This window comes from Bicyclus anynana, chromosome 15 (assembly GCF_947172395.1).
Source record: "Bicyclus anynana chromosome 15, ilBicAnyn1.1, whole genome shotgun sequence".
NCBI lineage: Eukaryota > Metazoa > Arthropoda > Insecta > Lepidoptera > Nymphalidae > Bicyclus > Bicyclus anynana.
In genome coordinates this window covers 15,222,792-15,246,106 of record NC_069097.1, presented here as the reverse complement: position 1 = coordinate 15,246,106, position 23,315 = coordinate 15,222,792, and the positions used below count along the sequence as shown (strand labels likewise).

Below are 23,315 nucleotides of genomic sequence, written 5' to 3'. Positions count from 1 at the left end.
AACTAATTTAATATAATTATTAATTTATTGTTTTCTAAATAAACAATTGCATTAACATTAACATGTAATTATAGGTACAAATAATAGGCTAGAACCATTAAAACTGTGTTGAACATAATTATTTAAAAAATCTTTTGAAGTTAACAGATTAAAAATGATAATCATAGAGAACGGAAATCGAAAATTCTCGCGGCAAATCAAAATGACCAAATTTGAAATAAGTATCTATAAAATAACCAGCCTTATAGTGAGTAAATAGTAATGTTATTTCTTTTATAGAAAATAAGAGTAGATTTTTTATTAGAATTAGGTATTATGGTAATAATCAATATGCTTATAAATGTCTAACAACAAGCACATATTGATCAAATTTCCAGAGATATCCAGCCTAACCGATTATAATATTTAAAATGGACGCTTCTATCCCAGTTTTTGAAAAATCCCATCCTCGAATTAGTGTTTTAGATTGGACTAGAAATATACAAAGGCTACAGAATGAAGCTAGATTGCGTCGATTCGAATCATACGAGCTTAGACAACGGGCTAATCAACTTCGTAATGAAACTTCGGTTACTACACGATGGGATAACTACGTTAACAATGAGCTGATGAGGGACAGGTATAAAAATCTCATCTAATTTATTTTATAAATAAATAAGAGTATGAAATTAAATTCTGACCCAACGTCTGAGCCCGTCTGCGTTGAAGAAGCCGACAGTCAGGGAATGCGGTTTTAATCTACCGTTACTTTAAAATACCTAATTTGTACAGTTACCTAATTTCATTACATATGATGATAATAAATTGGGTTTGATAACATTTTCAAATTCAAAAACTCTAGACTACCTGTAATTATAAATATTTGCACGTTTACGTATAATTTTAGAATTTTCGAAGTTGATTCATGGCGTGAAAATCAAAGATTTACACGCGAGCAAGTGAGAGATGAAATCAGAGCATTAAAGGAGGAGAAAAATGCAACAGAATTGCACTTGGAGTCGCTTCAAGTACCGTTGATGGTGGTGTCTCAGTGTCTGTCTAATAGAGATCAGAGAGTACCAAAGGAGTTGACAAGAGATCAGCTTGGAGAGGAATTAAGGAAGGTAATTTAGCTTACAACAAACCTATCTGAAACAGCAAGGCTGCATGTTTTAAAATTAAGTTTACGAGATGTTATGTAAATTCTTCGTAATTTTGTCTGTCCGTTTGCTACCTAAGTTATGGCGGAGAATGCACCCAGGAACTTTTTGGTCTAGTTCATCCTTAACCTTAGACCATTAATATGGTCTAAGTCCTTAACTGCTAGGCAGTAATCTGCGTTCATACGTAGTTGATGCCCCTTGAGCTCGAAGTGTTTTGGCTCTTCGGTCCTGATTCGCACTGTGAAGATATGGAATGCCCTTCTAGCTTCCGTTTTCCCTACCACCTACAACATGGGTTCAAGTCAAATACCAAATAGGCACCTTCTAAATAAGCGCGTTCCACAGGCTGTATCATTGTTTACCATCGCCAAGAGCTGGCCTATAATTATAAAAAAAATGGGTAACTTACTAAGCATACTTATTTTTAGGAACTTCATATAATTGAAAACAGCAAGCGTGTTCTTACCGATGTATGCCACATGGGCTGGCAGAAAATCAAGGATCTAACCAACGTCTTCTGCAGATTGGAGCGAGAGATTCAGAACAAGGATGACTGCCTCGACTTAGAGTATCATGTGAAGGACTTGACTAGGGAGAGTTCTGAGATATCTTATAAAGTCAACCCTACGAGAATTCCACCAGAGTAAGATTGTTTTACTTCCAACAAAATTGTAAAAGAAAAAAAAACCTATTTTTATTGTTTTTTACATATTGCGGAACCGTAATAAGTAGTCAACCTAGCTCATCGACCTTAATGCTCAGCTATATTTTGTTTATAGTTCAATGACTGAAGAAAGTTACGTCCATTGTATACAAAACACGATAAAAATAGCGGAACAGCTCATGCAGGAATCCAAGGAGTTGCGAGAAACGATGTTCAAAAGCAGAGAGCAGGCAAGGAACCAAATGTACGCGCAAAGTCAACAGGTGGAGATGATTCTGCGGAGACGGGTTTATGATATACAGAGGGCGAGGAACGAAATGGAGTGGCAGAAATATAAGGTATTTATTGAGGATATCAATTATTAGGTATTTATTGAGGAATAAATAGGAAAGATCTCTATGATTACAACTTGAAGTGAGTACATTGAGGTTCAATTTAGATTGCCGTGGAAGAAGAAGGAATGCGAAGAAGAAGAAGGAAAAGATGGAAGCGAACTTTTAGTACGAAGTTGCGCGTCTTCCAGGAAATCCTCGCGCATTCTCGAGAATTCCCCTAGCTGCTAATTTTCTGAACAAACTCTTTTAATCTCATTAAATCAATAAATAAATAAATAAAATAAATAAAGCCTTTATTTCCAATAATATAAAAGTAATTGCAGAACATTATACATAAGTATTAATTTTTAAACATGTCAATTTCAATTTGTACATTATAAGTTTGATAAAAATTTTAAACATGTCAATTTCAATTTTAATTGTTAATAAATATTTTATGTCAGAAAAATTCTTCGTCATTGTTACTATTATGTCAGTTCTTTATGTCAGTTAGTTATTGGAACGCCCCTTTTTGGGCATAGGCCTCCTCCATCCTTCTCCATGTTACTCTATCTCTCGCCAACCTTGTCCAAGTGGTCCCCGCTGTGTCTACGATGTCGTCGCGCCAGCGTCGTCGCGGCCGGCCTCTCGACCGGCGCTCGTCACGTGGGTACCAGTGAAATACCTTTTCTGTCCACCGCCCGTCCGTTGTCAATCAATAGTACCTACCTTAAATTTTATTGATTTATTTTTTTGTACCTAGCTGGAAGCAAACTTGCAAAAAGTTGACCGTGAGATTGAGTCTCTTCGAGCAGCGGTCGCTGACAAAATAAATCCCACCAAGCTAGTGGAAACTCGGCTGGAAACCAGAACCAGACGACCAGTGCTTGAAAGAGTCCAGGTAGGTACCTACGTCATCATTAATACATCACAAGAAAATCATCATTACAACCAATATTTGGATCACTGTTGAGCCCGAATCCTCTCAGAATATAGGTGGTTAGGCTAATGCGTAATGACAGACTTTACACGGGTAGAGAACTAAGAAAATTTTCAGTTATGCAGGTTTCCTTACGATCTTTTCCTTCGCTGTTTGAGATACATGATATTTCTTAAAATGCACATAACTGGAAAGATGAAGGTGCACACCCCGGAGCAGATTCGAATTTACGCCTTCCGAATCGAAGGCACAGGTCAGATTTCCCTACTGGGCTATCACGGCTCAACATAACCATGAACAGGAACAGGTATATAGTCAATTTTACTTCGAAACTCAAGAAGTTAATATAATAGAAAATACTATAGATGCAAGTATTAGCATATTTATTTTTCAGGATAAGCCAATGAGCGGTTTGATAGAAGAATACGAAAGAGTGCATACAAGTTCCAATATGCTAGAGAAAAAACTGCAAGAGTCACTGTAAGTACTGGCAAATTATTAGATATGTTATTAAACTGCTGCACATGTCATTCTAATAATCAACTTCCAGACTTATAAACCAAGAGGTCGTGTAAACATTTAAACTGAATCATTTTGTCTAAAGACAATAGGTGCCTACTTAGTACATATGCCAAACACGATGTGGAATGTTTGTCAACAAACATTAAAAATGAGACTTTACATTGCTAGTCAAACATCGAAATTTGGCATTAGTATAGGTTTATAGCTTAGCAAATTTGTTCGTAATACTCCGATGGTCCGCGCGGGCCGGAGGGCGTGTCGCGATGAATGAAAAACCCACGACAATTGCACCTAACTTTCCCGCACGCACGATTTCACACCCGCGGAGTCTTCCCCCCGTCACCCGCATATCATGGGAGTACATCAACGAACTTGACAAGCTATAGTATCTATAACCTCTATAGGTTGAATTAGGTACCTACGTCTTACCCAGTGGCTCATAATTAGATATACTTAGTTACATCACTGTAGGTATACCTATCAAGTATCAAGATCACCAGCAATTTTAAAGATAAATCTACATATGATAAAGTTATTCCTTCTAAAATCTAGGTCGACATATCACGGAATGTACAACCACCACCAACGCGTTACGAAAGACTTGGAGTACAAGAACCAGGCGTTAGAAACGGACCGACGTTTGATTGAAATCCGTAAGCCCTTGCATAGAGAAGACGACACCGAGTTCAAGAGGAATGTTGGCTATTGCCACATGGCTGATGAACTTGTTACTGATTAATTGATATATAAAAAAAAAATACTCGACTTGTAATAAAACTAACAATTACCATTACAACTAGCTTTAGGATTATAAATGAAAAGCTCCACTTAATTTGTATTTAAAATAATCAATAATAATTTATTTAAGTTTCATTATGACAAGTACAATATAAGTAAACATTAAATTAACTATTATATTGTTTTGAAATAAAATAAAAAAAATCATTCTCTTACTAATAAAAATATTATAGTAACAAAAATATAACATAAGCCTAGAATCCATTTCATGAGAGCTCATAGCAGTGTGAGTAAAAGTAATGGTTAAATTAGTTCTCAAAAGTTGAATGATAAGAGCTCTCAAATAATAGACTTTAGATATATGTATTTTATTTGGTGTTAAAAGTAATATAAAAAGCACAATTTAAATAAACTTAGTAACTAGCTTTCAATAAAAGCTCATAAATTAGCAAGGTGGGCGCATTTTGAACGAAATGGAGAGCTATATACTTCACTTTTTACGTCTAAATAGGCACTATAGTCACCGATCGTTGCGTGTTTCAGGCGAATAATTAAAAAATAACAAATGTTTTATTAATGTTACAAGTAACTCGGTACCAAAATGAATTTTCCTACGTAATTAGTTCAAACTGGTGGGAAGGTACATTAGTGCACGATTTTTCACTATTTGTAGAGAATAGAATGAGCACATTCAATGATTGAATAAAATTAGAAAATATAATTGCATATTATATAAAATACACCGTCTGGACGAAGGATATTTGTGACCACTTATTGTGACATAAATAAATAATTCAAATAAATTATCCGATTTTCATTTCCGATTTTTTTATATATATAACACGACAAGACGAAAACGAATATAATGTCTCAACATTAACACCGGCAAGTTATCGGAATGAAAACACGAATGGTTAAGTAAATTTCCTTAAAATGTATTTAATTACAATTAATAACCTCTTTCAGACAGACAATATCCTAAAAATGGTAATTTTATTTATATTGAGGTTACTAATACTTTGTATTTCAATCAGATTAACATAAAACGTTATTTATACCATGTTCAATTTACAATAAAAATATCTTAATTATTGTTATACTGTGAATTTCACAACTGTATCTAGGCCTGTTTTTCACTTTGATTTGGCACCTATTTTATAATCGTCCATGATAACAACCTGTAGAAATAAGAATAAACTTAAAAGTCATTTCACTTTAAAATAGTTTCGTTACAGTGATGCAAGAAAGGTACTCTGCAAAAACTTCGAGATGTACTATTGACTATTCTTTAACAGGAAAGCTTGAATCTTTTCAATGTTGCCACCTTGACAGTCCACCGGAAGTGGGAATTTACTTGATAGTGTCTGGCTAATGAAAGTAGGGACTGAAATCGCCCGCCAAATTAAAAAAAAATCGGAGTAATATCTCAATATTATAGTGCAAATATTGGAATAACTGAGTTTAATACTTATAGTATAGGTAGGTATTCACAAACAAAAAAATTCACTGTATTAATACAATTCTTTGGCTAAAGATGTCTATAGGACATACATGTATGGAATGTCATTTTTTTTTAATACTTAACATGGACATTTTGTGCATAAATACAAACAATATAAAAACCAATAATTACAACTACTGAATTTGCAAGTAATAAATCTGTATGGTCACAACAAAAAGCATAGACAAGAATTTTTTTTTGTAATTAAGACCTACAGTGCAAGTACGCTCTTTCTAAAATGTCACAAAGCTCGTCTATGTGAGCATCATTAAGTTTGGTGCTGGCAGCTATCCTCAAAGAAGGTTCTGGACAATTCTTCTCAGCGTCTTTTATATAAGAAGTGACAGCTACAGCGATCCCCCTGTGTAGACAATACTTCTCTATGTTGTGGAGGAACTCCATTTTGGTTTCGTAAGGCATAACCACGTCTCTGGGGTACAGGTGTTTGATTGGCGATAAGTCGTCACCGCTCACAGTGAAATAATTTAAGCCGCTGAAAGCGCTGAAAAAAATAGTTTTATAATACGTTATCAGTTAGATAATAGGGTAGTTAACTCATATATCAATATTAATTTCGTATATATTCTATACTTATAATAAATCTGTAGAGAGGTCAATTCTGTACATGAAATATATTTCCAAAATAACTATCAGGGGGTGATTAGTGATCGATACTGATGCCAAAAATGCAATCAGTAAAATTTTTGTCTGTCTGTCTGTATGTTCTTTATAGAAACAAAAACTACTGGACGGATTTTAACGAAACTTGGTACAATTATTCAACATACTCCTGGGCAGGTTATAGTATACTTTTCATTACGCTACGATCAATAGGAGCAGAGCAGTGAAGAGAAATGTTGGGAAAACGGGAGAAGTTACTAGGTAGTTAGGGGTAGGGTAGGGGTAGGGCAGTGGTAGGGTAGGGGTAGGGTTGGGATAGGGTAGGGTAGGGGAAGGGTAGAGGTAGGTTAGGGTAGGGTAGCATAGGGGTAGTTGAAAGTTTACAACGACTTTCACGCGGACGAAGTCGCGGGCGGCCGCTAGTAATTAATAAAAGTAAAAAACTTAATTTACAAATTATGTATTTTATCAATTTTTCCCAAACGTCAAAAACGCTGTCGTTCATTTTGTGACGTTGTCAATGTTACTCATACGTAATTAACTAAAGGAATAAACGTCAAACTAATATTAATTAATAATAACTAATAATTTTGACAAACACTAAGTCACTAAACCATTTGGTTAAGGTTTACTTTAGTGTTAACGTGACGTCATGAAACGATAAAATATAGACCATCATGGCCAACAGCGTTTTAGCTCGTATTGTCAAAATAATAATTAAAAATTAAATTTTTATGTATTCACGTAAAACACATTACATTTCAAAACATTTTACATTTTTAAAAAATTGGCATGTGTACTAACAAAAAAATACTAAAAACAATGTCATTCAAGATTTTTCAAAATTGTACAACTAAATGGTTAAAAAGGATTTGAAGTGAAATAGGATTTGCAAGTTTACATAGATTTTGACGCGGATGAAGTCGCGGGCGTCCGCTAGTCCATACTAATAATTATTATAAATGTGAAAGTGTGTGTGATTTTTTAAGTGGAGATAGTTGAAAGGGTGGAGAGTGACATAGGCTACTTTTAGTTTCTATGTGACTCCCACTTCCCTAAAATGGGGGGTAGAAGTTTGTGTAGAGCATTCTACAATTTTGAAGGTCGAAAGCTAAAAATTGATATGTATACTATCTGTAACTAATACAAACACTGCATATTTTTTTTTGGAAAATCCCTAACTTGGGTTGGGGATTTTTAAAATTTTATTTGTGACTTTTCGCAGTTTTCTAGGTATGAAGCTAAACATCGATACGCAGAGGTAGGGCAGGGGTAGGGTAGGGGTAGGGTAGAAGTAGGATAGGGTAGGGGTAAGGTAGGGGTAGGTTAGGGGTAGGGTAAGTGTAGGTTTGAAGTAGAGAAAGGTATGGAAGAAGCGCACAGTAGTCAAAGCGAAGCTTAACCGGGTCCGCCAGTAATTGATAAGTGCCTTACCATTGTAGTTTGTTGGCGACGAGGTTAAGTTCTGCTATGAGGTGGGGCTTCGCCTCCAAGATGTCCAGCCCAGCAATGGCGGCCTCCGTCAACATGGGCGGCAGAGATGCGCTGAAGCAGTAACCTATAGAATACAGAGCTCAACATGCTTAAAGTTGAAAGAGTTATAATAGATTTTTTTTATTTTGGAAGACGTGTGACACTGTGTTGCAGTTGTTATCGCTTTAGGCATAATTTTTTTTTTTTTTTTTTTTATTCTTTACAAGTTAGCCCTTGACTACAATCTCACTTGATGGTAAGTGACGATGCAGTCTAAGATGGAAGCGGGCTAACTTGTTAGGAGGATGATGAAAATCCACACCCCTTTCGGTTTCTACACGGCATCGTACCGGAACGCTAAATCGCTTGGCGGTGCGTCTTTGCCGGTAGGGTGGTAACTAGCCACGGCCGAAGCCTCCCACCAGCCAAACATCATCATCATTATCAGCCGATGGACGTCCACTGCTGGATATAGGTCTCTTTCATGGACTTCCAAACAAAACCGAGCCCAGAAATCTAGGGCGGGCAGTGGACCCTCCTTCTATGAGTGTAATGTTATTGTAGTGATTATGTTAAGTGTGAGTAATAGAATGACATTTGAGTAATGAGTAATGAGATTGTAATCCATTATGCAACTGGGATTTCTTGTCTCTGGTAACACTTGATTACCATAAAAGCTACTGTGGCGAACTTTCTTAAAACTTATAAAGTGAAAGTCTTTTCATTTCTTACAAGTTAACCATTGACCACAATCTCAACTGATGGTAAGTGATGATGCAATCTAAGTCTATCTAAATCTCTGCAACCTTCTAACACTTATTTAATGCTCGTGTCGCGGTATTTTTTACCAAACTCCTTCGAAACGGCTGAACCATTTTTTATGGAAATGTCTGCATATCGATAGGTCTGACAATAGGCTATCTGTTTTTCAAATAAGGGTGGTCCACCCCAAAATATTTATAAGGTAAAATAACGTTTATCAGGCTTTTCATCGTATCATCGACGCGAGTAAAACCACGCGGCGTCAGCTAGTAAAACATAAACAAATACCTGTGTATGTATTACGTGTACGTGGTTTATTACGTCAATTATAGTATTTTCCCAGTCTCGAGGAAACTATGATATGAGGAGGATATTATAAAAACCACAAAACCAGGCTCTAGCAAACAAAAATATAGCATGATACAGAGAACATCATAATATGAGTATAACAAATTAATAATAAGGATTAAGTATGTAGTTTTTTTATAATTTTAATCGATCGATGAAAGTAAAATCCCGAGATACTAAGAGATTATTATTTTCTGCAAAATTAAATGTATCTGATATATTTTGAACATTCAAAACACTACCATATCCACAGATTACGAAGTCACATAAGTCAAAAAATATTTTTTATTGATCGCCTGAAGTTCTTAATGTGAAAAAAAAAAACGTTACTTACTTTACGCACGAACCAATACAGAACGTTTCACAATTGAATATGCTATATATCTTTATATATAAATGCGAAAGGTCATTCATCACGAAATCTCCAAAACCGTTTGACGTACAAAGATGAAATTTGGAAGGGAAGTAGTCGTCAAGGTATCCGCGAAGAACGGATTTTGCGATAGGGTCTGATTAAAGAGATCTAAGACAGGGTCCGCTAGTAAATATATATAAAACTAGCGGACCCTGGAAGCTTCGCTTTGACTTAAGTGCACTTCTTACCTATCTCTAATCAACATTAGCCTACTCTTACCCCTACCCTACCCTAATTCATGGTTGATCGATCTTATTCTCAGACCAATTATAGAAGGACCTGTATGGCACTCATGGTCACGAACAAAATTGTCTGTCATTTTCTGAGGAAAACGAGCTCGATCATCTTATATATTCGATATTAACATCGCTTCTATAGAGACAGGTTTTATAATCGCATTAGATCTTTGATCATATACTTTGACAGAAAAGTAACGTCTAGCGAGGCAAGTCCTATACAATAGTCCGCGTAGCAAGACCTAGTCCGGAGAGTCGCTGGTGCTCCACGATGAAGTGCGAGCCGGCGCAGAAGCCCCCGATGCTGGCGAAGGAGTGCTCCAGCGAGCCCACGATGAGGTCGATCTCGTCGCGCGGAACACCGAGAAATTCAGTGAGTCCGCGCCCATGTTCGCCGAGCGTCTACAAAACATATTCACTGTTATAGTTTGTGCACTTTTGGAAGTCTGTTTGTGTTTACAATGACTACAATCTTACCTGACGGTAAGTGATATAGAATTTATTCCAAAGATTCAACATATTAGTACATTATTTTCAAACATAGCAGTAATATTGTGATTGGAACCATCCCATTAAGTTTGCAGTATTACTACTGTAACTTACGTTACAAACGGTACGTCTTTGCCGGTAGGGTGTTAACTAGCCACGACCGAAGCCTCCCACCAGCCAGACCTGGACAAATTAAGAAAATCTCAATCTGCCCAGCTGGGGATCGAACCCAGGACCTCCGTCTTGTAAATCCACCGCGCATACCACTGCGCCACGGAGGTCGTCATAAAATAGCTTAAAAACATGTTTATTTAATGGGGATTTCTAAGATGCTAGATATCTTTTGATCTTACGATTCAAAGTATTTTGTTATTCAAGTGACATGAAACAGCATAATAAGTAACGATTTTTACAAAATAACCCTTTCAGAACGAAAACCGCAATTGTGACGAAGTGTTTGAAAATAATGTACCTACTAATGTTTTACATCTTTGGAATCTTTATTAAATGGACATGTTAAAGAATAATTAGTAGCGTTTAAGCTAGGTGTACTTTGCCTAGTACATTTTTTTTCAATGTAAAATAGTACATACAAAATAAATCGTTTAATATAAAAAAAAATAATTAGTAGCGTTTTTTGCAAAAAACTTTCTTTGCAGTAGAAAAAATTAAACATTAATTAGGTACTTGAAACAAATATCCAAAAATAATTAATTAACCAAGTAAAAAATCAACGCTTGAGTAATTTTTCAGCACAGGTATGATTAAATTGCATTGAAGGCAGGACTTTTTGTATTTTGTACAAAAATCAATATAACTTAAAAACCGTAAAATTTCGGCTAACATTTATTGCGTTATTTTAGTAGGGCTTTTTCAGTTATCAACCTGTAGAGTATGTCGTAGTATTTACGGGACATCCCGTATACATATGTGAAATTAAGAAACTAAACTATGGACTGTACAGCATGTTTCTCTAATAATTTCATTTAAATAGAGATATGGTGTGTGTGACCATGAAAATGAAATGCATCTCCTAGATACTGGGCATAAGCTGGCAGATAATCATATGTATGACATTTTACACACTTGCAATAAAGGCCTACGACTATGCGTTTTGGAACAATTAGAAATAATAAAACATAATAAGTCAGGAATTACATTATTAAATGAACAAATAGAGTTATCAAAGTCACCACTAATAAAAATGTTTGAATGCGATGCGAGATAAATCGCTTATATTATGAGTATCTTGGCAACGCCCACCTATTGCCCCACCTACTTTTTGGTCTATAAAAGACGAAGCAAAGGTCGAAAACGACACTTTGCAATTGCACGTTGTAGAGTCAACATCTCCTGAGGATGCTCCGGTTTCGGGGTGAAACGTACGTAGAGAGTATTTTGTCGGACCTGGGTGACGTTGTCGCATGGGTTCGCCGAATTTTCGCGGATGATAGCAAAATAAATAAATCATTATATAATCATGAAAATGAAATTACTGAAGAAATCAATTTTACATGCTTTTGTGGTCGTTATATTCATGTGTTAATAAAAAATACACATAAAAACGGTATATTGTAGATAATGAAGGTTTTATGTAATGGACTCCTGCGACTTCGAATACGCGTGAAGTTTATCACAATTCCCATAATTACGCATTTTCTGCCTATCTTCCAGTGAAAGTCCCATTGAAACTGGTCCCACTGTTCCAAAGAATTGGCCCGACAAACGGACATAAACTTCGAAATAATTGATTACGTTTTAGTATCGTGTAAATAGCACTAAAAAGCACTATAGAAAACACAATTATTTTGAAATCACAGACAGCCATTTCAATTTTATTTTCGTGTAGATATTATAGATAATACATGGACAAATAAATACACTATAATGTAATTATCGCTCAGAATAATTAGCAATGTTTTGAAACATTGTACTGAACCCTTGTGATCCAAAAAGAAAATAATTGACTTCCATTGATTAGCAATTAATTATCACAAGCCCATTTAATAGGCCACACAATTCTCGAGCTAATTTTTACTGCAACTATCTGTTACTAGCATACGCCCGCGTCTTCACCTGGGTAGTACCTGTTCCTGTGGGATAACAGGAATAAAATATAGCCTACATTACTCAAAAAGATATAATCCCTAGACCTAAGACCTTGGCCTAACTAGTACAGTGCAGCAAGTTGTATATTGGAAAGGATATCCAAAGCTGCTCTAGTAGAATCTTTCCAAATTTGGCTAGACAACACGAGAGAAGGGGAGTGTTAGTTAACTGTCAGGGACACCCTTAACCCTACTCCATCGGTCACAAGTCCGTCCGTGCTCGAGTTTTTCTCTGCTACACGATGGACCCGGCATCCGCACGGTGAAACCATGCGAAGATATTTTATCACAATTTTTAAGAGACAAGATGAATATCTTAGCATTCCATGGATTCACCGTGCGGGTGCCGGGTCCATCGCGTGGTAGAGAGAAAAACACCAAGCAAAGTCCAGGACTTGTGACTACTGGATGTAGGGTTAAGGAATTCCTTGACGATCGATCAACACTCCCCTTCTCTGCTCGTGTTGTTCTCCCTACCTATCCAAATTTGGTAAGATCCTATTAAAGCAGCTTTGGATACTCGTTCTAATATAGAATTTATGGCAGGCTACGTTCTTACAGCTGGCTACTAGGACGACACTCGCAACTTACTGACACAAACAAAATGCTAATATATAAAGCAGTGCTAAAACCGATCTGGACGTACGGCATACAGCTGTGGGGAACGGCCAGTAATTCAAATATCGAAATACTGGAAAGATTCCAAAATAAAGCACTAAGAACAATGTTTGGCATCCCGCGATGTATCAGCAATAAATACATGTACCACGACATTGACATAAAAACTGTACGTGAAGAAATATCCCAGTGCAGCCTGAGGTATCAGGAGAGACTGACAATTCACACAAATGAGCTTGCACGGGCTCTGAGTCGCGAGGGTGGACTCCGTTTTGCTCGGCTACAAAGACACAGCATTCCCGACCTGTGGAACAGATTTCCATAACAAGCCAAAGGGAGAGCTGCTGACAGGGAATCTGCAGCAAAATAGCTCTCAAAGAAAACATTAAATGATATGATGATATCAGATAAATGAATGGCTTATTGCCTATGAGCAGATCGCCATGTCGCAGAAATTACATATATAAAAAAAAAAAAAAAAAAAATATATAGAATTAGCTGCACTTCTAGAGAGCAATACTCTTGGTTGGTTAATTACTCACGAAAAACTAAGCACTCACACACAAAATACTACAATCAGATGATTTTTACAAACCCGGTGATTTAGGGTTGTCTTGTGAAAAGAAAGAAATTGGATAAATGGAACAGAAAAGAAACTGGAAACTTACCCCAATACTCAAACTTTCATCCAAAATAATTCTCAACTTGTATCTCCTGGCCAACTCTACCAGTTTCCTCAATGGGCACATTGTACCAGTGTTGTAGTATATAGCCTCAGCGATCAGGAATGCCCTCCTCTGGGGATTGAGATCCTTCTGGAAAGCTGCCATTTCCAGTTTACGCTCTAAGTCTTTCATGTTGTTATGTTTGAAGTATACAACTGTGCTACGTGACGCGTCGATCCCTTTTTGTATTGCGAACCATACTTTTTCATCCCTGAACAACAAGAAGTTATGATACTTATTTTTTCTTTGGATCTGCGATCAGTCGTTACACTATAAGCAGGTGAGTTGTGAGACGAAGAAGAACGAGAGAAGTTATGATATAAAACTTTTTTTTTAAGTTAAGAACTGTACAAATTTTGAAAATTGTACTCCAATACTGGTTTACAACAAGTCCTCAGTGTCAAGGTGCTGATGGACTTGAGCAATCACTTGTAATGAGCATTCGTACATCACAGAAAAATATGAGAACATTTTAGCGAACAGATTTGCTTGGAGCTCTTTGCAGAACCAAGCATCTGTCATTGTGTTTGATGAGCATTGAATAGAGTGTTTGCTGTATACTCAAGATATTCGTAGCAATATTTTGCTCTATGCTTGGCTCGGCTCGTTGTTCAGTTTGACAAATATAAAAATGGCAAATGTTTGATGTTCTGTTACCAGTGAATGCTCAATCAGCACTTTTTGGCTATAAATCTAACATCTGTTTCATCTGGAAAGCCACTGATCTGAGCACATCATACATTTGAATGTGTGCCATGAATAAAAAAAATTAAAATTAGCAATAGGTTGATTATGCTAGATTGGTTCAATGTCCATTATACACATCATGGCCTTTGAACCAATCTTTTACTGTTCTTGGTGTATCATCATCAGTATAGTAAAAACAGTAAAACTTCTAAAACAGTTACACATTTAAATGTAATCAACAGGTAATTATCACAAAAACCCCAGTAATAACACTATAATATACCATTATTTCATAAATAAATCTATTACCTTATTCTTATATGTAATTTCCTGTTTTGCAAGGAAAATCATTACTAAAATATCCTCACTGTGTAATAAGGGGTTTTCAAGAGTAAAACCACAGTTGACAATAAAAAGATAGAGAACGTTTTTTTAATGTAACAATGTATGAACAATAATATTTTTCTGAGTAAATAGTATTGTTCAGAGATTATTAGACTTCTTAATCTAGAGCTTAATGAAAATAAAATTAAGAAAATAAAAATTTCATTAAATAAGTTTTTGTAATATTTTACTTTTATTAAGTCTTAAAACTATCTTAGAAAATGGAGGTGGAGACAACCAAACAGTGGGACATTTTATTATAGTCATATCTAAAAGAACATAAACATAACCATGTAGGTTATGTTTGTGTGTGTTAACTGTAAGCCCAAAATGTGCACCAAGAGCTAATATTATTGCCTGCACAATACTCTCTTTCAGCCCATAGCAACAAAATAAAAAGCATAAATATCATTCTCGTTTTTGTACTAAAGGAATGAAAGAGAGATCAATATTTAAGCAACTTCTTATTATCTCTCTCTTTGCTATCTTTGCACTACTGCTGTTATGTAGAAAATCATAATCTTTAACAGAACTACACATTGCCATTGGGCATACAACCATTTTCACACTTGGTATGATTTTGACAGTGAACTTCATCAAGGTGATACAATTTAATGTGATAGTGTTCTAGGCAGACAACTGCTTCTTTACTTACCATCAAGTGATATGCATTTTCACTTGTTATTATTTGTTATAAAAAAATATATAGTATTATTTCATTATTAGACCACAGTGGAGGTGAGCCGCCACTGCTGTCTAATAATTTAAAAGACTCCACTTTAACCTCCAGTCTTGCTCAAATACCCATTACATTAATATTAGTAAGAGAAAGGTAACTTACGCAAAAATAATGTCCCCCTTCTTAGCATATGCAGGAATAGCACTGGCGATTGTAGAGAACCCATAAGAATACACACAAGTCTCCTCCACTTGAAGGAACTTTGCCAGCCTCTCCTCCAACTCTAAATGAACATCGATTGTGCCGTAAAACCCTCGGGGTCCGCACGACCCTACGCCATACTTATGCAAGGATTTAATTGCTCTCTCCATTATCTGAGGCTCCTTATCAAAGCCAAGGAAGCTTGTGCAGCCAACATTAAGCATTCCTTCATCAATTTTCCCCATTAATTGAGGCTGCGGGACGAATATTTCTTCCTCCACTAGAGGTTTAGGTTTCCATTCAAGAAGCATTTTCTTAGTCAACTTGTCTTCATGTTTCTTAGATTTCCTCGTACATAAGAAATATGCACAGCCGATAACAACTTGCACGGCGATGACTATCGTCCACCAACTAGCCTGAAATACGTATAAAATATAAATCACACATCTAAATAGAAAATGTGTGATAAAAGTGTAAATGAAAAAGGTTATTGTGACTTACAGTGTCCACTATATCCAATAAAATCATGTTAGCGAATATAGATACACGTCCTCACGCACTAAGTAACAAGCAAGTAATAAAGCCAGTTTCACGCTGATTTGATTGGTATTTATTAATTTATTTCAATTTCAATACTGTTACATTTCGGCGACTTCGTAAATCGTAAACGTCAATGTCATTCATTTAATGTCAATAATGTTCAGTGTTGCCAGTTGGGTCTTGTGAGAAGTTACCGGAAATAAAAAAAGTAACCTTTTTGTGAAAAAAGTAACTTTTTCACTAACTACTCTTGCTTTTTGCGTTCCAGAGCATGGTTAAACAACCATTTCAGCCTCTGGGGGCTAAAGTAATTTTGTTTTTTTGTTTATTAAGTATTAACTGTCTGTTTCGAATATTAGCCAAGTACTAAATTACTATAAACTGAAGGAGATTTTACTCGTAAATAGAATCATCTTATGTAAGGCCCTGATTGTTTGCCTTTTCCTCATGGGATAAGAAAAATACAAATAAAGAGCAAGAATTTAAAAAGAAATTGACGTTAATTTCTTAAATTCATACTTGATTTTTTTAAGAAATTCAATGTGACTGCAACTTACTTATTTCGCAACGTCAATTTTAACGTCTTCATTTATAGTGAGATTGCCACAGAAACATCGATGAGTTCTTGATCATTTGTGCGCATTTCTTGATTTAACGACCGTTCTGTTTTAGATATACGAAATTGTAAGTTAATTCTAAAAAATCCTAAATATCACGTAAAAGTAACCTTTTTATTAATGTAACCTAAAAGTTACCAATGCAGTCAAAAAATCACCTAAAAGGTTACAAAAGTAACCTTCTGGCAACACTGATAATGTTGACGTAAGGGGAAGATAGAGATTTTTAACCGACTTCCAAAAAGGAGGAGGTTCTACGTTCGGCTGTATGTATGTTTTTTTTTTTTTTTTCTTTTGATAATGTATCAACTCAGACCAGAACTGTAAAGGGACCTGCTTCGCTAGACTGTATGATCCACGATCTAATGTTATTAAAAAAACTGAATCGATGTTTCATAATTTGTAATTGTGCTCGTTGGTTAAAGAGCTCCGTAAAAATACCTTTAGGTGTAGTTGAGTAGTATAATAAACGGTCAACAACTTCTGGTTTATTATATAGATATATGTTTAATCTAAACTCGTTTTCCTCATTAAATTGGAGTGAATTTGGGTGCGATAGTAGTCCTTAAATGTAATTAGTCTGAGTGTATCAAGCAAGTATCAAGGATGATTTCATGGAGGTAAAATACGATTACAACGGAACGCATCCATGGATTTACTTACGGACTTGACTTTCGTGGCGCGGCATAGATATATAACTCTATGTGTCATTCTAAGTATAGGTGGCGCGGAGTTTAATAGAGCAGTTTTACCAACTTACCAGATTTAAGTATACACAACTGTCAGTGTCAATTTGACATTTGAAATTAAAAACAATTCCCGTGTTCCGATTCCGACGTGATTCGCTTTTTTAGAATGCAATACATTTTGCACTACAAAATAAATAAAGAGTAAAACAATTCACAATGAATTTTGGTGGCACGTTAAGGTTAAACAAATTCGCCTGTTTCACGTTAATTTTCATTCTGTTCCTCATAGTTTACTGGCGATCGGGCAATAATGCTTATCCCGCTGACAAATCCGACTTGGTAAACATTAAATCTTTGTTAAAAGCTGCTATTTACGCGGCGGAGAGGGGAGGAAAGAAGGTCGCGGAGGGTAAAAACCATGAACTGAACGTTAAAAGTAAAGGTAAGACGATAGAAGGGGCCAACGATCCCGTCACTGATGCCGACTACGCTTCGCACTGTGCGATGTTTTACAGCCTCAAGAACACGTTTCCCAAGTTAAGTATAATATCGGAGGAGCATTCGAAGGATGACCCGAGTTGTCAGAAACAGGAGAAGATAGACATTGAGTCCACGCCCTCAGAACATAAAATAATTGACCAAATGAATGATGAGCATGTGTTCATAAAAGATGTAACGATATGGATCGATCCGTTGGACGCCACGCAAGAGTACACAGGTAATTTAGTCCAAAACTCAAGTTAATATTGTCTTCTCAGTCTTAATCAGTCTATTTCAATAACCAAAAGTAGGATGATTTGCAAAGCTCACCGTAGGGCTCCCATGCAAGTTTGCAAGCTTACTCTGGTGCTCCAAATCCCTTGTCATATAAGGAGGGAGGCCTGACTGTGTGGTTTGAAGTTGTGTGACTGTGTAACTGTGTTATGAGTTCCTTGATTATGGGTGGTATTCACATTCATTATTAATAATGTTTTATTATTGATAATGTTTTATGTTGTAATTATTGATCATAAACATTTAGTGTGGGCATGAAGAACATGTCAGACAGGGAAGGTGAGTGTCAATGCATTTTAAAGGGATCCCTTAAACCTACACCAAAGGTCGCAAGTCCTGGGACCTAATTGAGTTTAATTCCTCTACCACAAATTGATGATACAATCATTTTGTTGTACATTGACACTGCTACCCATCCTATTGTAGCAGGCAATTCAAATAGGCTATAAATTATGGCCCAATGACACAGTTGATAATAATTAGCTTTGGTTTTTTTACCTGACTATGGCAAAGCCACAAGGAAGGATGATTATGATATGATGATGATATGATTTTTGTATTATATTTTTATATTAACATTGTTAAAAATTAAAAAAAAAAGATAAATAAATAAATGACCAAAAAAAAAGCTTTGTTATTTTTTTAATTTTTTTTTGTTTATTTTTACAGAGGGTCTCTACAAGTATGTGACAACAATGGTGTGTGTGGCCATCAATGGAGTGCCAATAGTAGGGGTGATACATTACCCCTTCACCACTCAGACTCACTGGGGCTGGGAGACTAAAAGGACTTCCACCAACATACCCAATGTACAGCATGTAAGTAAACACTAAAAAGGATTCAGTTGAAGTTTGATACTTCAACTGAATCCTTTTTTACAAAAAAAAAAATTCAACAAAACATTAAAATCATCAGAAATAATTTATTTTAAATGTCTTTACTACCATCCCTTCGCTAAATACCCTACAAAGAACATGTGATATTGACAATGTATGTCTAAACTTTCAGATAGCAGAAAACAAAAACCACCCTAGAGTAGTGGTGTCCCGTTCTCACCCAGGGAAAGTCGCTGACATTGCTAAAGCAGCATTTGGCTCTAAAACTACAGTAACTCCAGCAGCCGGTGCCGGAGACAAGGTCATGGGAGTTGTCAATGGCGAGTTTGACGTTTATTTACATGCCACAGCAATTAAGAAATGGGATTTATGTGCTGGCAATGCACTAATTAAAGCTGTCAATGGTAAAATGACCACAACGAAAGGTAAAGCGATAGATTATTCATCGACCAGTGATGTCAAAGTTACGGATGGTATACTTGTGACTAGGTACGACCATGATTACTATTTGAGTAAGTTGCCAAATGCATTATCTACTTAATGTGTCTGTAAAAATATTGTATTTATAGCCAGTGTAACAAAATTTTTCTATTTATTTTGATTATGTGATATTTTGACCCCTTTACAGGTTAAAATATTTCTGCAAACCCCAAGCCATAGACTAAAAGTTAGTAATTTAAAAACACTCCCTTCATTATTCTCTGTAACAGTATCTTGCCTGTTTTCAATAATTGTCAGTGTATCACAGAATAAGGTTTCATGACTCTTAAATTGAAATACACTGTTAAAGATATCTTGAGTCCTCACCTCAATAACAAAGGTGTGGAGTTTGTCATTAGGGGGAGCAAGAGTGGTGTGAGGAAAAACATGTGCTAGTCAGTGGCGAGCACTTCATAGATGCAAAAACGCACTGCAAAAACGCAACGCATGAGGACTCAATACAAACCTACTTGTATGTTGGACCACAAAATACATAGTGGGACAAGGACCCTTATGCTCACCGCTGATCTCAGTGTCTCAGGAGATGAGCTTACTCACGAAAGATAGTCTGGCATATTCCTGTATTGGGCATTGGAGTCCTCATTTATGTGGTATTCCATAGTAAATTTATTATTCCATTGCTGCAAATGTTGCATAGTCTATTTGTTTATTGTGCTTGCAACATGTCTATGAATACACAAACAAAACTTTACCTCAACATAAATTGACTTACAATTAAAGACAAGTTCAATTACATTCATAGACACTAGACAAGCACAAAATGTTTTATTTATTTATATTTTTTTAGCATATTAATTTATGAAAATCCTATTGATGTATGTATTTATTATGAAGTAATTGTAAATATAGATATCTATAAACTTTTAAATACATAATTTAATATTTATATATGTAACTATTGTTGTAAAGTAGTGAACATATTATTTAGAACTCAGACTAATTACCTTCTACAGGACCTGCCTCGCTAGAGGTAACCCATCTGTCACAACAATTTGATCATGATCAAACTTGTTCATACAAATTTAGTATAAAGAATTGATGTTTTGTTGTGTTTAAAATTTATAGTTGTGTGTACTGGAAAGACACAATATATTTATTGGTGTTAAATATTTTCAATGTGCAAGTTTACTTTTGTTGGTGAATTTGAGTGTGATGCAATTTGAGTCCAATAGAAGGTAATTTGTCTGAGGTTTAAACAAAATTGAGACATTTGATGGGTTTATGGGTTCCTTGTTAGAAATTCTCAGTAGCATTATGGTGTTGTGAAGTTTGTTTCAGCCGTGTTTTGTATTTAATTATTATGGGAAACACCTACGATAATTTTAAGATCATTATGTTACATGTTCCTCGATTACAGGTGGTATTAACATTCATTATTTATGTTACTGTGGAGGGGTGGTATCAGTGTTTGTTTAAATAAGAGGGCATTTGATGACTAGAGCTCAGTTGTTTGTTAGGCAGCGTAGACACCGTCACGCTGCCAGTCGCGTTAGTGATTTTGTGCAATAATTTTTTGTGTTGTAATTATTGGTTATCATAAATGGTTTAGTGTGGGCATTTCGGGCAGGGAAGGCCATTGGTTATGGATTCTAAAAGGATCCTTTAAATCTACTCCCAAGGTCACAAGTCCTGGGACCTGCTCGAGGTGTTTCCTCTACCACAAAATAATGGAACAATCGCTGTCGCTGCTACCCGTCATGTCACAATAACAAAAATTTCTACAGGAATATTATAAAGAGGAATAGATATTTTTTTGGTCTGAAACCAATTTAAAAAATTTCAAGCGACTCTATCCCCGTAAAATATGCTATACTTTACTGTCGAACTCCTAAGCGATCAGAAAGTACGCAGGTAAAACGGCGGGACATTCGCTAGTCTATAGTAACTACTAGTAATATTATAAAGGGGAAAGATTTGATTGTTTCTTTGTTTGCATTGAATAGGCTCTGAAATTCTGAATTCTGAAACTATTGAACCTTTGAATAATTCGTTCACTGATGGGCAGCTTCACTATTCCCGAGTGCTATCATAGGCTATATTTTATCCCCGTATTCTTATAGGCACGGGAATCACGCGGGTGAAACCGCGCGGCGTCTGCTAGTGTTGTATATAAAGGCTGTGTATAATAAAAACTGTAATTTTAAAGGTATTTTTACTATAGATAAACCGCTCAATTGAGTCTTCTCCCCTGCAGTACAGGCATAGCTGGGCATAGTTAATCAAATAGTTAACTTCGTTAATCGTTAATCCGCATACATTCTGGAAGAATTAACGCAAGTTAACGTTAATCGTTAATCCGTTAATATGACTGTGTAATATTACATTTTTATATCATTGTGTGAGATCATCATTGGAAAAATAAGGATGAGCACTGGGGAAAAGTGCCATAATTTGTTTTTTGTTGATTTTATCTATATTTAACATAAATATAGTAATTTCATTCATCATTTCTTGCTTGTCTGAACCTGTTTTCCGCGTCGCGCGGTAAATAGTAGGCATTGAATTAACGATTAACGGACTTCTGCATATTAACGGAAGTTAACGTGTCCGTTAACATTTTTATAAGTTAACTTAAAAGTTAATCCGTTAATCAAATTGTTAACTTCGTTAATTAACGATTAATTTATTAACGAGTTAATGCCCAGCTATGAGTACAGGGGTGTAGGGTGAGGGTGGGGTGAGCTGCAAAAACTTGTGACTATCAACAAGTGAATGCAGAATGCTCCTGCCGAAATTACTGATTAAAAATTGCACTGATTTCGTTAAGATGGAAGTTAGAAAAATAGATATTTTGAAATCTCATGTAACTGCACTGATTTCTGATATTTACACTAATATTATACAGAGGAAATATTTGTATTATTGTATGTAACGAGTAAACTACTGGGTCTATTTTTTTGACTCTTGCACCCCTGTAATGCGCGCCCGAACACTCATTTATGTGGTTTGTCTATAAAATTTAATATTATTGAATTATTAATGATTTCGTATACTATCATTTTATTTTGATGAAATTTTGATTAGTTAGAAGTTTTGATGATTGTTATTTTTGAAATCTCCATACAATGTTAATGACTAATATGTATTTATAAGACAGAAAATATTTTTAATCTTAAGTAATTTATAATATCTTATATAAGTAATTTATAATAGAAAACTGTTGTTAATTTATTGAATAAATAGAAATAATTAAATTAACTGTCTCTTTCATTAAAATGTATTTAAAAGTTGTTAAATTATATCTTGTAGGGGTCAAGTACCTATTATGAGTATAATACTCGTATAAATCTCGTGTGAACTGAGTTAGTCACTATGTAGATTTTGTCTATCTGGGCTAATTTGTGGGCATACTTTTTGTCCCAGAAAAATTAATGGTAGTTTTTGGACCCAAGTCGCGGCTTCCGCTATAGCTTGCCAACTTCGTTTGTAACACTCCCGATGGTCCGCGCGGGAGAGGGGCATGTAGCGGGGACTTAAAAACCCACGGCGGATGCAGCTCACTTCCCCGCACGCACAATTTTCACACTCGCAGCCTTTCCCCGTCGCCCGCATATCATGGGAGTGTCATCAACGAACTTGCCAGACTATAGTGTCGTCGAACTTGCCAGGCTTACTTGACATAAGCCTACCAAAGCGGAGCGAGGGAAAGTGTATCGGAGAAACGGACTAATGCGGAGCGGAGCGAGGCAGCGGACTATGTTAAATTGGAGTTTTCTCCTTAAGATTTTCATATTTTTTATATATTTTTCATATATAGCCCCTGGTATAAAAAAATATGGGCTGTAAAATTC

At 35.7% G+C, this 23,315-nt stretch overlaps 3 protein-coding genes across 3 annotated transcripts; 2 read left to right on the top strand and 1 right to left on the bottom strand.

Moving 5' to 3' along the window:
• The first annotated feature begins 51 nt into the window (after nucleotides 1–51).
• On the top strand, nucleotides 52–4,321 carry LOC112051360 (tektin-B1). Its single transcript, XM_024089966.2, has 7 exons — nucleotides 52–619; nucleotides 887–1,103; nucleotides 1,571–1,785; nucleotides 1,922–2,144; nucleotides 2,884–3,021; nucleotides 3,455–3,540; nucleotides 4,135–4,321. The coding sequence occupies exons 1-7, from the start codon at nucleotides 411–413 to the stop codon at nucleotides 4,319–4,321; spliced, it is 1,275 nt and encodes a 424-aa protein (XP_023945734.2). The 5' UTR covers nucleotides 52–410.
• An 89-nt stretch (nucleotides 4,322–4,410) lies between these two features.
• On the bottom strand, nucleotides 4,411–16,246 carry LOC112051354 (serine palmitoyltransferase 1). Its single transcript, XM_052885684.1, has 6 exons — nucleotides 16,069–16,246; nucleotides 15,529–15,983; nucleotides 13,560–13,827; nucleotides 9,919–10,078; nucleotides 7,877–8,000; nucleotides 4,411–6,323 (listed from the first exon to the last, which is right to left on the bottom strand). The coding sequence occupies exons 1-6, from the start codon at nucleotides 16,093–16,095 to the stop codon at nucleotides 6,026–6,028; spliced, it is 1,332 nt and encodes a 443-aa protein (XP_052741644.1). The 5' UTR covers nucleotides 16,096–16,246; the 3' UTR covers nucleotides 4,411–6,025.
• Nucleotides 16,247–17,536: 1,290 nt separating this feature from the next.
• On the top strand, nucleotides 17,537–22,722 carry LOC112051351 (putative inositol monophosphatase 3). The gene is made up of 3 exons (XM_024089953.2): nucleotides 17,537–18,131; nucleotides 18,857–19,005; nucleotides 19,196–22,722. The coding sequence occupies exons 1-3, from the start codon at nucleotides 17,630–17,632 to the stop codon at nucleotides 19,562–19,564; spliced, it is 1,020 nt and encodes a 339-aa protein (XP_023945721.2). The 5' UTR covers nucleotides 17,537–17,629; the 3' UTR covers nucleotides 19,565–22,722.
• The last annotated feature ends 593 nt before the right edge of the window (nucleotides 22,723–23,315 follow it).

Bases quoted from the DNA above. Each gene is read 5' to 3' on its own strand.
- LOC112051360 (XM_024089966.2), top strand. From the start codon at position 411: ATGGACGCTTCTATCCCAGTTTTTGAAAAATCCCATCCTCGAATTAGT. The intron at 3,022-3,454 runs GTAGGTACCTAC...TTTATTTTTCAG, and splicing joins CAGTGCTTGAAAGAGTCCAG to GATAAGCCAATGAGCGGTTT. The intron at 3,541-4,134 runs GTAAGTACTGGC...TCTAAAATCTAG, and splicing joins AAAAAACTGCAAGAGTCACT to GTCGACATATCACGGAATGT.
- LOC112051354 (XM_052885684.1), bottom strand. From the start codon at position 16,095: ATGATTTTATTGGATATAGTGGACACT. The intron at 13,828-15,528 runs GTAAGTTACCTT...CTTGTTGTTCAG, and splicing joins AAGGGGGACATTATTTTTGC to GGATGAAAAAGTATGGTTCG. The intron at 8,001-9,918 runs GTCTTGCTACGC...TGTATTCTATAG, and splicing joins CCAGCGACTCTCCGGACTAG to GTTACTGCTTCAGCGCATCT.
- LOC112051351 (XM_024089953.2), top strand. From the start codon at position 17,630: ATGAATTTTGGTGGCACGTTAAGGTTAAACAAATTCGCCTGTTTCACG. The intron at 18,132-18,856 runs GTAATTTAGTCC...TTATTTTTACAG, and splicing joins CGCCACGCAAGAGTACACAG to AGGGTCTCTACAAGTATGTG. The intron at 19,006-19,195 runs GTAAGTAAACAC...CTAAACTTTCAG, and splicing joins ACATACCCAATGTACAGCAT to ATAGCAGAAAACAAAAACCA.